This window comes from Phoca vitulina, unplaced genomic scaffold (genome assembly GCF_004348235.1).
Source record: "Phoca vitulina isolate PV1807 unplaced genomic scaffold, GSC_HSeal_1.0 scaffold30, whole genome shotgun sequence".
Lineage (NCBI taxonomy): Eukaryota > Metazoa > Chordata > Mammalia > Carnivora > Phocidae > Phoca > Phoca vitulina.
Window position 1 is genome coordinate 17,980,335 of NW_022589733.1, and position 12,094 is coordinate 17,992,428.

General features: G+C 39.4%; 1 protein-coding gene across 1 annotated transcript in view; it reads left to right on the forward strand.

The window, feature by feature from the left end:
* The window catches only part of LRRC36 (leucine rich repeat containing 36), a 43,953-nt gene that overhangs the window by 14,660 nt on the left and 17,199 nt on the right, over positions 1-12,094 (forward strand). The window contains exons 3-5 of the mRNA XM_032424533.1: positions 182-374; positions 1,155-1,251; positions 5,068-5,156. Coding sequence (XP_032280424.1) covers positions 182-374; positions 1,155-1,251; positions 5,068-5,156 — 379 coding nt within the window. The remainder of the gene's footprint in view (positions 1-181; positions 375-1,154; positions 1,252-5,067; positions 5,157-12,094) is intronic.

Below are 12,094 nucleotides of genomic sequence, written 5' to 3' on the forward strand. Positions count from 1 at the left end.
CCTATCGGCTGCATTGTTCTTATTCTCAAGCATCTAAATAAGAGTTTCAACCCTGCCTTTCTCATGGGTGACTCAGGTAACATGTTTAAGGATGGAAGTAATAGATACATTTCCACCTTTATCTGTGAGATTCCTAGTCCTTACCTATGTGCAGTTTCATAATGTGGTCTTTTCCTTGCAGGGCATCCAGTACTTATGTTCACTCCAAGACCTGAATTTATATTATAACAACATTCCTTCATTAGTGGAGGTGTCCCGCCTACAGCCTTTACCCTTCCTCAAAGAACTAGATTTGAGACTCAATCCTGTTGTCAGGAAAGATACAGATTATAGGCTCTTTGCTGTGTACACGCTACAAACTCTGGAGAAACTGGGTGAGACCCTCCTCCCCTGTTCCTTGCCCTAGAATTTACATTAAACGAGCTGCCTCCTAACCTTTGGGTGTTGGCCCACAGTGTGCACTGGCAGGATATATTTGTTTATTAGTCAATATTTATGTAATTCTTTTGTGTTGGCAGGATGTATGACGAGTCCTTTTTTTATTGAATGACAATCTATGATTTTATCAGTTACTTCCAGCTTTAGTTTTCTTCAGTTGATGGTTTCACCACCACTTCCTCCCCAACAAAGAGTTTCCAGGTTGAGATTTATTTTTCCAGGTGCCCCAAATTTGCAACTATATTAGCAATAGAAAATGAATACAACCACCTTTGGGGCTTAGTTGGCAAGGAACAATCAATATTCCTTCAAATGAGCTAGTCTGTATTTCTTTATAATTTTATTGTTGAGTATACATTTCTTGTTGATGCAAACGTGGATTTGCCCCTGGGAAAGTTATTGTGGGGAAACTAATTTCTTTCAGAAACAGTGTAACTTTCAGCAGAATACTAGGCCATTTGGATTGTTTGCTGCCTAAACTCTACTTTCCTGCAGGGGTAGTTACACCTCTGTGGCAGTTGTTGCTATGGTATCCCTGTAGTCTCCCTGAGTTACTACTTGCTCCAGTGACAACATAATAGCATTAGTTTGTGACCTGTCTCTAACAAAAGAATATGAGACTGATCTTTAGTTTTTACTCTGTGAATATGGTTTTCTGACCCACTACTGTATACTCCAAAAAAGAAACATGCTCAGACCACGGTTTTTGCCTCCAGATGACCGAGCTGTGCGAGAAAGTGAGAGAAAAGCTGCCAAGCTGCATTTTAGTCAGTTGGGCAACAGTGAAAATTTTCTTTTAGAGGTGGAAAAAAGGTAAGACAATTCTTTACAAAAAAAAAAAAAAAAAAGTTTTAGTTTGGTTCGGACATAGACAGCAGTGAATTCCTACTTAATGTCTTCATTTTCGGCAGAAATCTCCACAAGTTGTAAGAATCCTCAGATCAGGAATAAAAGTATCTCTTCAACATACTGAAATTTATCTGGGATGAGAATCTGGCCCTCAGAGGGAACATTTCTGCTTTCTTGAACTCTTGGGTCTGCTTTAGATATAATTATTTTTTAAAAAAAGATTTTATTTAGGGGCGCCTGGGTGGCTCAGTCGTTAAGTGTCTGCCTTCGGCTCAGGTCATGATCCCAGGGTCCTGGGATCGAGCCCCGCATCGGGCTCCCTGCTCTGCAGGGAGTCTGCTTCTCCCTCTCCCACTCCCCCTGCTTGTGTTCCCTCTCTCGCTGTCTCTCTCTCTGTCAAATAAATAAATAAAATGTTTAAAAAAAAAATTTATTTATTTGAGTGAGAGGAAGAGAACAAGCTGGGGGGAAGGGCAGAGGAAAAGGGAGAAGCAGACTCCCTGCTGAGCAGGGAGCCCGATGAGATGAAGGGCTGGGATCATGACCTGAGCCTAAGGCAGATGCTTAACCAACTGAGCCACCCAGGTGACCCTGGAAATAATTATTGATAATTCTCTAAAGCTGCTGTTCAAAGCTTATAGATAGGGATACCGTGAGATATCATCCCCATAAATGCTTACCAACTCTTTCTTGGAGTTATGAGTACATGGTCTTTTCCTATTGAATTAGAAGATTTACATTACCAGGGAGATTAATTTGTTAAAAGGTAAAGGAAATGTTTTTCTACAAAATCAAAAGTAAACAGATCTTGAAGCTCTAAAGTATCTGAATGGTAGATTTTTCTACTTCTTGTTACTAAAATCTGATTAAAATAAGATACCATATCTTCTACTCCAAAACTCATGCTCTTTATTTTTAAAAAGTAGCTTTATTATTTTTGAAAAACAAGTCATTTTACATATTATGTAAAATTTACATAATACAGAAAAGTGCAGTGAAAAAGTCAAAATCACCCCATATTCTGTTACCAAGAGTTAGTAATGTTTGGTATACATCCTTCTAGACATCTGTGTACCTACCAATAGACACATGTACATGTGTCTGTTAGTATTGTTTTCTGATGGTATAAGTAATGCATACTTATTGAGAATTTGGAAAGTATAGAAAAACCACAAGAAATAAATAAGCAACTCATAATTTCACTACCCAGAAGTAAACATTAATTGTAGTAAATATCTGCTTAGTCTTAGGTATATGTATGTGTGTGTGTTTATATACAATATTCTATGTTATATAATAGATCTCGAAATATATATTAATAATAAAATAATACATATATAATATTTATTTTATAGTAATTTGCTTCCTATACATACCATTTCTAGTTTGATAAGATATGAACATATCTCCACAACATTAAATATTCTTCTCCAGAGTGAGTTTTTTCTTTGTTTATTGCCTTTCCCCTCCATGAGAACTAGGACCTTGCTTGTCTTTTTTTTTTTTTTTTTAAATATTTATTTGTCAGAGAGAGCACAAGCAGGGGGAGCGGCAGGCAGAGGGAGAAGCAGACTCCCCGCCGAGTAGGGAGCCCGATGCAGAACTCGATCCCAGGACCCTGGGATCATGACCTGAGCTGAAGGCAGACGCTTAACCGACTGAGCCACCCAGGCGTCCCAGGACCTTGCTTGTCTTATTTGTTGCAGTATCCCTAGTGCCTAGAACAGTGCCTGACACATATAAGATACTAAGAAATAATTTGTTGAATGATGAATGAATGAAGTCAGTGTTCTGTTGGCCTGGGATCTTTCTCTTTGTCTATTTCTGCTCTGATCCTTTGTATGTTTTATAAGGTAACCCTCAGCATTTTTAGTTCCCTATACATATTTTTTAGTTCTCTATTTTTTTTAAGATTTTATTTATTTGTCAGAGAGAGAGGAACATAAGCAGGGGGAGCAACAGGCAGAAAGAGAAGCAGGCTCCCCGCTGAGCGAAGAGCCCGATGTGGGACTCGATCCTAGGACCCTGGGATCACGACCTGAGCCAAAGGCAGACGCTTAACCGGCTGAACCACCCAGGCGTCCCAGTTGTCTGTTTTTTTAAGTCAAGTTTATTGAGGGTTTTACATAGAGTAAAATTCACCCTGCTATAAAAAGAAACGGAATGTTCCTTAAAAATTATTTGTATATTGGGGTGCCTGGGTGCCTCAGTTGGGCGACCGCCTTCGGCTCAGTTCATGATCCTTGAGTCCCGGGATCGAGTCCCACATCCGGCTCCCTGCTCAGCAGGGAGTCTGCTTCTCCCTCTGACCCTCCCCCCTCTCATGCTCTCTCTCTCTCTCTCTCTAATAAATAAATAAAATCTTTAAAAAAATTATCTGTGTATATATTTTGTGAACTAATTCTTATTTTAATTTATTGGGGGTACCTTGTTTGTTACAGGAATACAGAGATGAATTAATGTATAATTGAATACATTTCCTAGTAAGGCAGATAATTAGCACTATCATATTTCCGTTTATCATAGTTACCATATGATGATTGCAAAAGCAGAGGTAAAATGTTACTCAAGTGCCCAGTCCTAGCATTAATATCTTATAAGCTCTCTGACCTTGGGTAAAGATTTTTTTAAGTCTTTCTGAATCTGAGTTCCCCCAACCTATAAAATGGAGATAATGGATAATAGGGGAGCTTTTATGATTAAATGAAATGGTGGGTGTAAAGTGCCTGGCTCATAGTCTAGGCTGTCTGTACTTCCTTTTTTTTTTTTTTAAAGATTTATTTATTTATTTATTTGAGAGAGAGAGAATGAGAGAGCAAGCACATGAGAGGGGGGAGGGTCAGAGGGAGAAGCAGACTCCCTGCTGAGCAGGGAGCCCGATGTGGGACTCGATCCCGGGACTCCAGGATCATGACCTGAGCCGAAGGCAGTCGCTTAACCAACTGAGCCACCCAGGCGCCCTAGGCTGTCTGTACTTCCAATCTGTACTTACTATACTTACATCTTACTATACTGTATCAATCAAGAGCAAACATTTACCTCTCGTCTTCTTTTTTTTTAAACTAATGGCTGTAGTTGCTCCCAGTACAGTTCTTGGCAGCAGAACCATCCTTTCTGTGTCCTATGAATTTTTTAATTCAAAAAAGAAAATATCTTATTCCCTTAATCATTTAGACCTAAGTTTGTATCAAGAAAACAGAGTGTCTAAGTCCTGAATTTTCTGGCTTTCATACTTTTTTTTTTTTTTTTTTTTTTGAAGATTTTTTTTAGATATTTAGAAAGAGAGAGCACACACATGCGCAAGTAGGGGGAGGGGCAGAGGGAGAGAGAGAATCTCAAGCAGACTCCCTGCTAAGCCCAGAGCCTTACGCAGGGCTCAATCCCATGACCCTGAGATCATGACCTGAGCTGAAATCAAGAGTCAGACGCTCAACCAACTGAGTCTGGCTTTCTTACTTTAAAGGCTGAACTATGGTGTCCTTCTCTCTCACTATTCCCAGTAACAATATTATGGCTTTAAAAAATGGGTTTAACAAATATTTGTGAAATTAATATTTTCTAGAACATTTGAAAAAAAATCTGATTACCATGAATTAATGTTTTCTAAAAAATGGGTTTAACTGAAATATTTGTGAAATTAATATTTTCTAGAACATTTGAAAAAAAATCTGATTACCATGAATTAATGTTTTCTAAATAGCATTTACTGGTGATCTCAGAAACCTTCTTTTGAGCTTTTTTTTTAAATTTGAATTTTAAATAAATTATTCTATGTGGCAGCTCTAGGGAGAAGACAATGAAAAACTTTGTGACAGATGAGAGCTGTGCATCAAAAGTCAGTGCCGATATTGATAACAGAATTGAAACTGGTAAGCTTTCTAGCTTTGATCACAAAATGCCTAAAACATTAGTTATTTCAGCTTTTGTGCCCAGTGTTGAGTAGGATGAAGACAAAATAGTTGAGAAATAGCAGATTTGAAGTAAGCACCAGATTTACTGACTGTGTTTTTCCTCTTTTCTCTCACTGCCAGAAAAGGCCCTATTTATTGAGCAGGCCTAAATCCATCAAGTACAGAACCCATCAAGTACAAGCTGTACTCAGAATTCAATTTCATTTACATCAATTTACATCATTAGTACATTCTGAAAATTGCATTGCCAGTCCTCATGGCCTCTGAGCATTGATTGCTAAGGTGATTGATTCATTAGCCAGAGACTCATGACTCATCTGCATCAATGCAGCTCAGACCCTGGGCCTTCTGGGTTTCTCTACCTTGAACCTTTGCAGCTGCAGAATCTCTTGTGTTTGTGCTATATTCCTGGTGAGTGTTGGCTGTAAGCACTGGATTAGATTAGATTAGATAGGATTAGAAGTGGTTATGCCACATTTAATGATCGTGGCAGAGGTGAGGAGAAAGCTTTTCATGAGAGGAATTGCGTACAGTGGACCCTTATGGATTAACTTGGCACTCATCAGATGACTTTTTACTTGAGGAAACTATTCTATAGAGGCCTCTGTCCCTTTGAAGGATACACCAAATTATTTGCAACCTCTAAAAATTAATCCCTAAAATCCCAGCAATAACTTTAATAGATGGACTATGTAGTTTAGACATTAAGAATTTCCAGTTTATAACATAAAGTATGTTATTTTCTTTACTACTTATCTATCCATGTGGACACTTATTACAAGTCATTTTTATGTGATTTCATGGTAAAATAAGCCATAGTGAAATATGATTTTTATTTTTTCTTTCTTGGAAATCTCAGTGCACATATGTCATGGAGCATGGATTGCTTTATTTCATTTTAAATAGCATTTTTTATATTTAAAATTTGATGAAATTCTGGGGTACCTGGGTGGCTCAATCAGTTAAGTGTCTGACTCTTGATTTCAGCTTGGGTTGTGGTCTCGGGGTCATGGGATTGAGCCCCTCATTGGGCTCTGTGGTCAGCAGGGAGTCTGCTTAAGATTCTCTCTCCCCAAGCACCTGTGTGGCTCAGTCGGTTGAGTGTCTGCCTTTGGCTCAGGTTAGGGTTAGGTGGGATCGAGTCCAGCATCAGGCTCTCTGCTTGGCGGGGAGTCTGCTTCTCCCTCTCCCTCTGCCTGCCACTCCCCCTGCTTATGTTCTCTCTCTCTCAAATAAATAAGTAAAATCTTTAAAAAAAAAAAAAAAAAAAAAGATTCTCTCTCCCCCTCTGCTCCTCCCCCAATCAAGCAGTCTCTTAATTAATTAATTAATTAAAAAATAACACAGTGGGGAGTCTGCTTAGGATTCTCTCAATCTCCCTCTGTCCATCCCCTCCCTGCTCATGTGCTCTCTAAAATAAATAAATCTAGGGTGCCTGGGTGGCTCAGTCGTTAAGCGTCTGCCTTCAGCTCAGGTCATGATCCCAGGGTCCTGGGATCGAGTCCCACATCGGGCTCCCTCCTCGGCAGGAAGCCTGCTCTCCCTCTCCCACTCCCGCTGCTTGTGTTCCTGCTCTCGCTATCTCTGTCTCTGTCAAATAAATAAAATCTTTAAAAATAAATAAATAAATAAAATAAATAAATCTTTTAAAAAATAAAATAAAATTTGATGAAATTCTATTTTTTTTTTTTTAAGATTTTATTTATGTATTAGAGAGTGTGCATGTCAGGGGAGGGACAGAGGGGGACGGAGAAGGAAAGAGAATCTCAAGCAGACTCCTTGCTGAGTGTGGAGCCTGTCTCAGGGCTTGATCTCACGACCCTGAGATCATGAGCCGAGCAGAAACCAAGAGTCAGCACTTAATCTACTGAGCCACCCAGGCACCCCTGATGAAATTCTATTGTAAGAATTTTGGAAAATACTGGGGCGCCTGGGTGGCTCAGTTGGTTGGGCGACTGCCTTCAGCTCAGGTCATGATCCTGGAGTCCCAGGATCGAGTCCCACATCGGGCTCCTTGCTCAGCAGGGAGTCTGCTTCTCACTCTGACCCTCCCCCCTCTCATGCTCTCTCTCTCTCTCATTCTCTCTCTCAAATAAATAAAAATAAAATCTTTAAAAAAAAAAAAAAATTTTGGAAAATACTAAAAAACATGAAGAACAGCATTTTAATCACTCATAAGCCTGTCCCCTAGAGAGAATCCCAATTAATAATTTGGTATACAGCCTTGTGTTTTTTCTAGGTAAAAACATTTATATATCCATTTCCAGAATGATGAAGATACATTGAAGTATAATTTGCTTCTTTTTGTATGAGCTGAGTTAGACTTCATTTATGTCATATTACATCATTAGCACACATAAAGGTTCACCCCATAAATTAAAATGTTTTAAAGTGCGTAGTCTCAGGGCATCTGGGTGGTTCAGTCGGTTAAGTGTGTGGGATTCTTGGTTTTCGCTCAGATCCTGATCTCATGGGGCATCGGGCTCGGTTCTCAGCAGGGATTCTGCTAGAAGATTCTCTCCCTCTGCCTCCCCCCCACTCTCCTGTCCACTCTCTGTCTCTCAAATAAATAAATCTTTTTTTTAAAAAAGGTGTATAGTCTCTACTGAGAACAAACTACTTTACCAGACACAGGGCCCATTTCTAAAGGTTCTTGGAAGCTCCAGCTGTTGCCTGGATTTTTTTTTTTAATATAAAATTTATGTTGCAACTCTGAAACGTTAAAGAGCTTTGCTTTCTACTGAAAATTATGTTTGTGCTAGACCCCTGGGGAGTGTTGCCTGTAAGCACTGTTGGTAATCCAATATGACTAAAGTGGTTATGCCATGTTAATGGTTGTGCCACAGGCTAGGAGAAAGCTTTCTGGAGAACAGTTCCCACTAGCTCAGTTGTTCCAAATAGTGCTTTTCCACCAATCATTTGGAATGATACCCATTAGCATGGCTACTATCAAAAACCCAGAAAATAACACATGTCGGCAAGGATGTGGAGAATTGGAACTGCTGGTCCAATTGTTTGGTGGGAATAGAAAATGGTACAGATGCCATGGACAGCAGTATGGCAGTTCCTGAAAAAGTTAAAAATAAAATTACCGTATGATGCAGTGATTCCACTTTAGGGCCTATTCCCAAAGAAGTGAAAGCAGGATCTTGAAGAGGTGTTTGTATACCCATGTTCATAGCAGCATTATTCACAACAGCTAAAACATGGAAGCAATCCAAGTGTCCGTCAACAGATGAATGAATAAGCAAAATGTGATATACACAAACAATGGAATATTATTCAGCCTTAAAAAGGAAGGAAATTCTGACATATGCTACAACATGGACGAACCTTAAGGACATTATGCTAAGCAAAATTAGCCAGTTACAAAAAGACAAGCACTATATGATCCCACTTACATGAGGTATTTAAAGCAGTCAAAATCACAGAGATAGAAAATAGAATGGTGGTTGCCAGGGGCTACAGGGAGGGGGAAGTAGGGAGTTATCATTTAATGGATATAGTTTCAGTTTTATTTTTATTTTTATTTTTTTAAAGATTTTATTTATTTATTTGAGACAGAGAGAATGAGAGAGACAGAGAGCACATGAGAGGGGGGAGGGTCAGAGGGAGAAGCAGGCTCCCTGCCGAGCAGGGAGCCCCATGCGGGACTCGATCCAGGGACTCCAGGATCATGACCTGAGCCGAAGGCAGTCGCTTAACCAACTGAGCCACCCAGACGCCCTAGTTTCAGTTTTATAAGATGAAAAGAATTCTGAAGATGATGATGGTGATGGTTGCACAACATTATGAATGCATTTAATACCACTGAACTGTACACTTAAAAATGGTTAAGATGGTAAATTTTGTGTTACGTGTATTTAGCCACAACAAAAGTAATTGGGAAAAAACCCCAAAACTATGGAGACAGTAAAAAGATCAGTGGTTGCCAGGCTAGAGGGGAGGAAGGGATGACTAGGTAAGGGTGTACCTTCATTCTTTTGCATGAGGGGTGGGACATGGGTAGCTGTTACTGATTCTGCCAAGAGCTAAAATTGACTGAAGTTAACTTCCATTTAGCTTCCAGGTCTTCCCCTGGAAATTGCAAGCCTTCAGTAGACTCCAGAATTCCAAAATAGTTACATCAGACAGATTCTGCCAGTGTAATTGTTGCCTCAGTGAAGGACAGATGCAGGGGCTGCTTACTCTGCCATCTTCCTCTGTCTCCATAGTTTTGCCTTTTCCAGAATGGCATATAGTTGGAATCATTAAGTATGTAGCCTTTTTAGATTGGCTTCTTTACTTAGTAATATCCATTTAAGGTTCCTTTATGTCTTTTCATGGTTTGATAGCTCCTTTCTTTCTAGTGCTGAATAATATTCTGTTGTCTGGGTGTACCACACTTTATTTATCCATTCACCTACTGAAGGACATCTTGGTTGCTTCTAAGTTTTGGCAATTTTGAAAACTGCTATAAACATCCATGTGTAGTGTTTGTGTGGACATAAGTTTTCAACTCCTTTGGGCAAATACCAAGTGTTTAATTTTATAAGAAACTGCCAAACTGTCACCCAATACAATCTGCTTTTTAAAATATCTTTTTATATACTGAGCTTCTTAAATTGAAGTTTCTCAAACTGGATTCATATTCTCAGAGTTTGTGAGGATATTGAGTTTGAGAAACACTGATGTGGATGGGCACATGCTATAGAAGCTCAGACTGTGCTAAGAGCATACCTGAAAAGGTTTTGTGGCAGGTGTGGAAACAAAGTCCTCAGCCAAAATTAAAGGCTGTGGAACTCTGGGATCGCCTGAGAGGTTGGTGGGATTGCTGTGAATAGCTGTGTGAAAGTGGTAATGAGTATAGCAGGTCATAGTTGAGTGATCATGTGGTTTGGATAGGTTTATGTTGGGTAGAAGGTCAGATTATTGGAGAACAATGAGTGCCTTACTAAAGATAATTTACATGCAAATAGCGCATATATTCTGTGAGTTGAAAGGGGTCCTGCTCACTCTTTTAGCCAGTTCCTTTTACCTTTTAGTAGAATTCACCTAAAATATATTGATCTAATAGGTATTTTATTTTAAAACAGCAAAGAGGGGCAGCACCTGGCTGGCTCAGTTGGTAGAGCATGTGACTCTTGGTCTCAGGGTTGTGAGTTCAAGCCCCACATTGGGTATAGAGATTACTTAAAATAAAATTTTTTTTTTTTTTTAAGATTTTATTTATTTATTTGACAGAGAGAGAGACAGCGAGAGAGGGAACACAAACAGGGGGAGTGGGAGAGGGAGAAGCAGGCTTCCCGCGGAGTAGGGAGCCCGATGCGGGGCTCGATCCCAGGACCCTGAGATCATGACCTGAGCCGAAGGCAGTCGCTTAACCAACTGAGCCACCCAGGCGCCCCTAAAATAAAATCTTTAAAAAAATAAAATAGCAAAGAAAGATGCATCGCAATCAACTTTCTACAGGAATGAAAGCAGCAGTATCTATAGTAGCCCAAAAGTCCATCAGCTGATGAATGGATAAACAAAATATGGTATATCCATAAAAAAAAGAATGAAGTACTGATACATCTACAATGTATATCTTGAAAACATCACGTCTAGTGATAGGAGCCAGACACAAAAAGCCAAATATCATGTTATTCCATTTATATGAAATGTCCGGAATAGGAAAGTCCATAGATAAAGTATATTGATGATTGCCAGGTGCTGGCAGGGAAGAGAGAATTGAAAGTGACAGCTAATTGAGTTTCTTTTTGGATAATGAAATCAGATCGTGGTGATGGTTGACAACTTTGTGAATATCCTGAAAATCACTGAGTTATACACTGTAAAAGGGTTAATTATAAGGTATGCGAATAAAGTTAAAGATTCCTTCCCCCCCCCAAAAAAGTGATTCTATAGCATTTGATAATTGATTGAAATTTGAGATGAATGAGAGGCAAAGAATTAGTTTCTATCTTGAGGGATTGATTGAGTAGTAATGCCAGTACTGAGATGTGGTTTAGAGTGGAGGGTGGGGAGCATCGGTAACAGTAGGCCTGGAAGTGAAAATAAAGAGTTGGTTTAGAAAATACTGACTTTTTCTTTGTCTAGGACAGGGGCACTCCTTGGAGGCAGTTCAAAAAACTTAGGTCTGGACATCAAAAGAGAGATCAGAATTGAGATGGAGATTTTGGGTCATCCAGGGCGCCTTGGTAGCTCAGTCAGTTAAGTGTCTGCCTTTGGTTCAGGTCATGATCTCAGGTCCTGGGATCGAGCCCCACGTTGGGATCCCTGTTCAGCAGGGAGCCTGCTTCTCCCTCTCCTCCTGGCTCATGCTCTCTGTTGCTATCTCCGTCTCTTTCTCTCAAATAAATAAATAAAATCTTTAAAGAAAAAAAGATTTTGGGTCATCCAAATTTAGGTGATAAAGAGAAGGTATGGGAGCACTCAGCAAAGAACTTGGATATTGGGGAATTTGAAAGAAAAAGAACCTGTGAATCTGGAAAAAATATAAGTACAGTAAAAGAAAAACCGGGATGGAGCAGGGTCTTGGACACCTGGGAAGTGTTAAGTATTGTTCTGCATGATGAAGTTAAGAGGAGGCCTGAACCCAAAATCACAGCTTACTTACCATTTTCATTTTATACTTAGAATCAGGTTAAGACCAGTAATTTCTGCTTTACTTTGTTTTATTTTTTTTCTGTGTTACTAGTGCAATAGGAGCCAGAGAACATAAACTTTGAGAGCTTAAAAGTAGTTCTATCAAATACAATGGTGAAAGAGCATTTTATATTGAAGTAATAGGAAATTTCAGTCCCAGGAGGCAACTCAGAAGTAGGGAACATTTTAGAGCCCCAAATGGCCTGAGGGGCTGGATTTTCAAAAACCTGGCTTTATTCACTGTGTATTCTCAGTTGCCTTGGCTT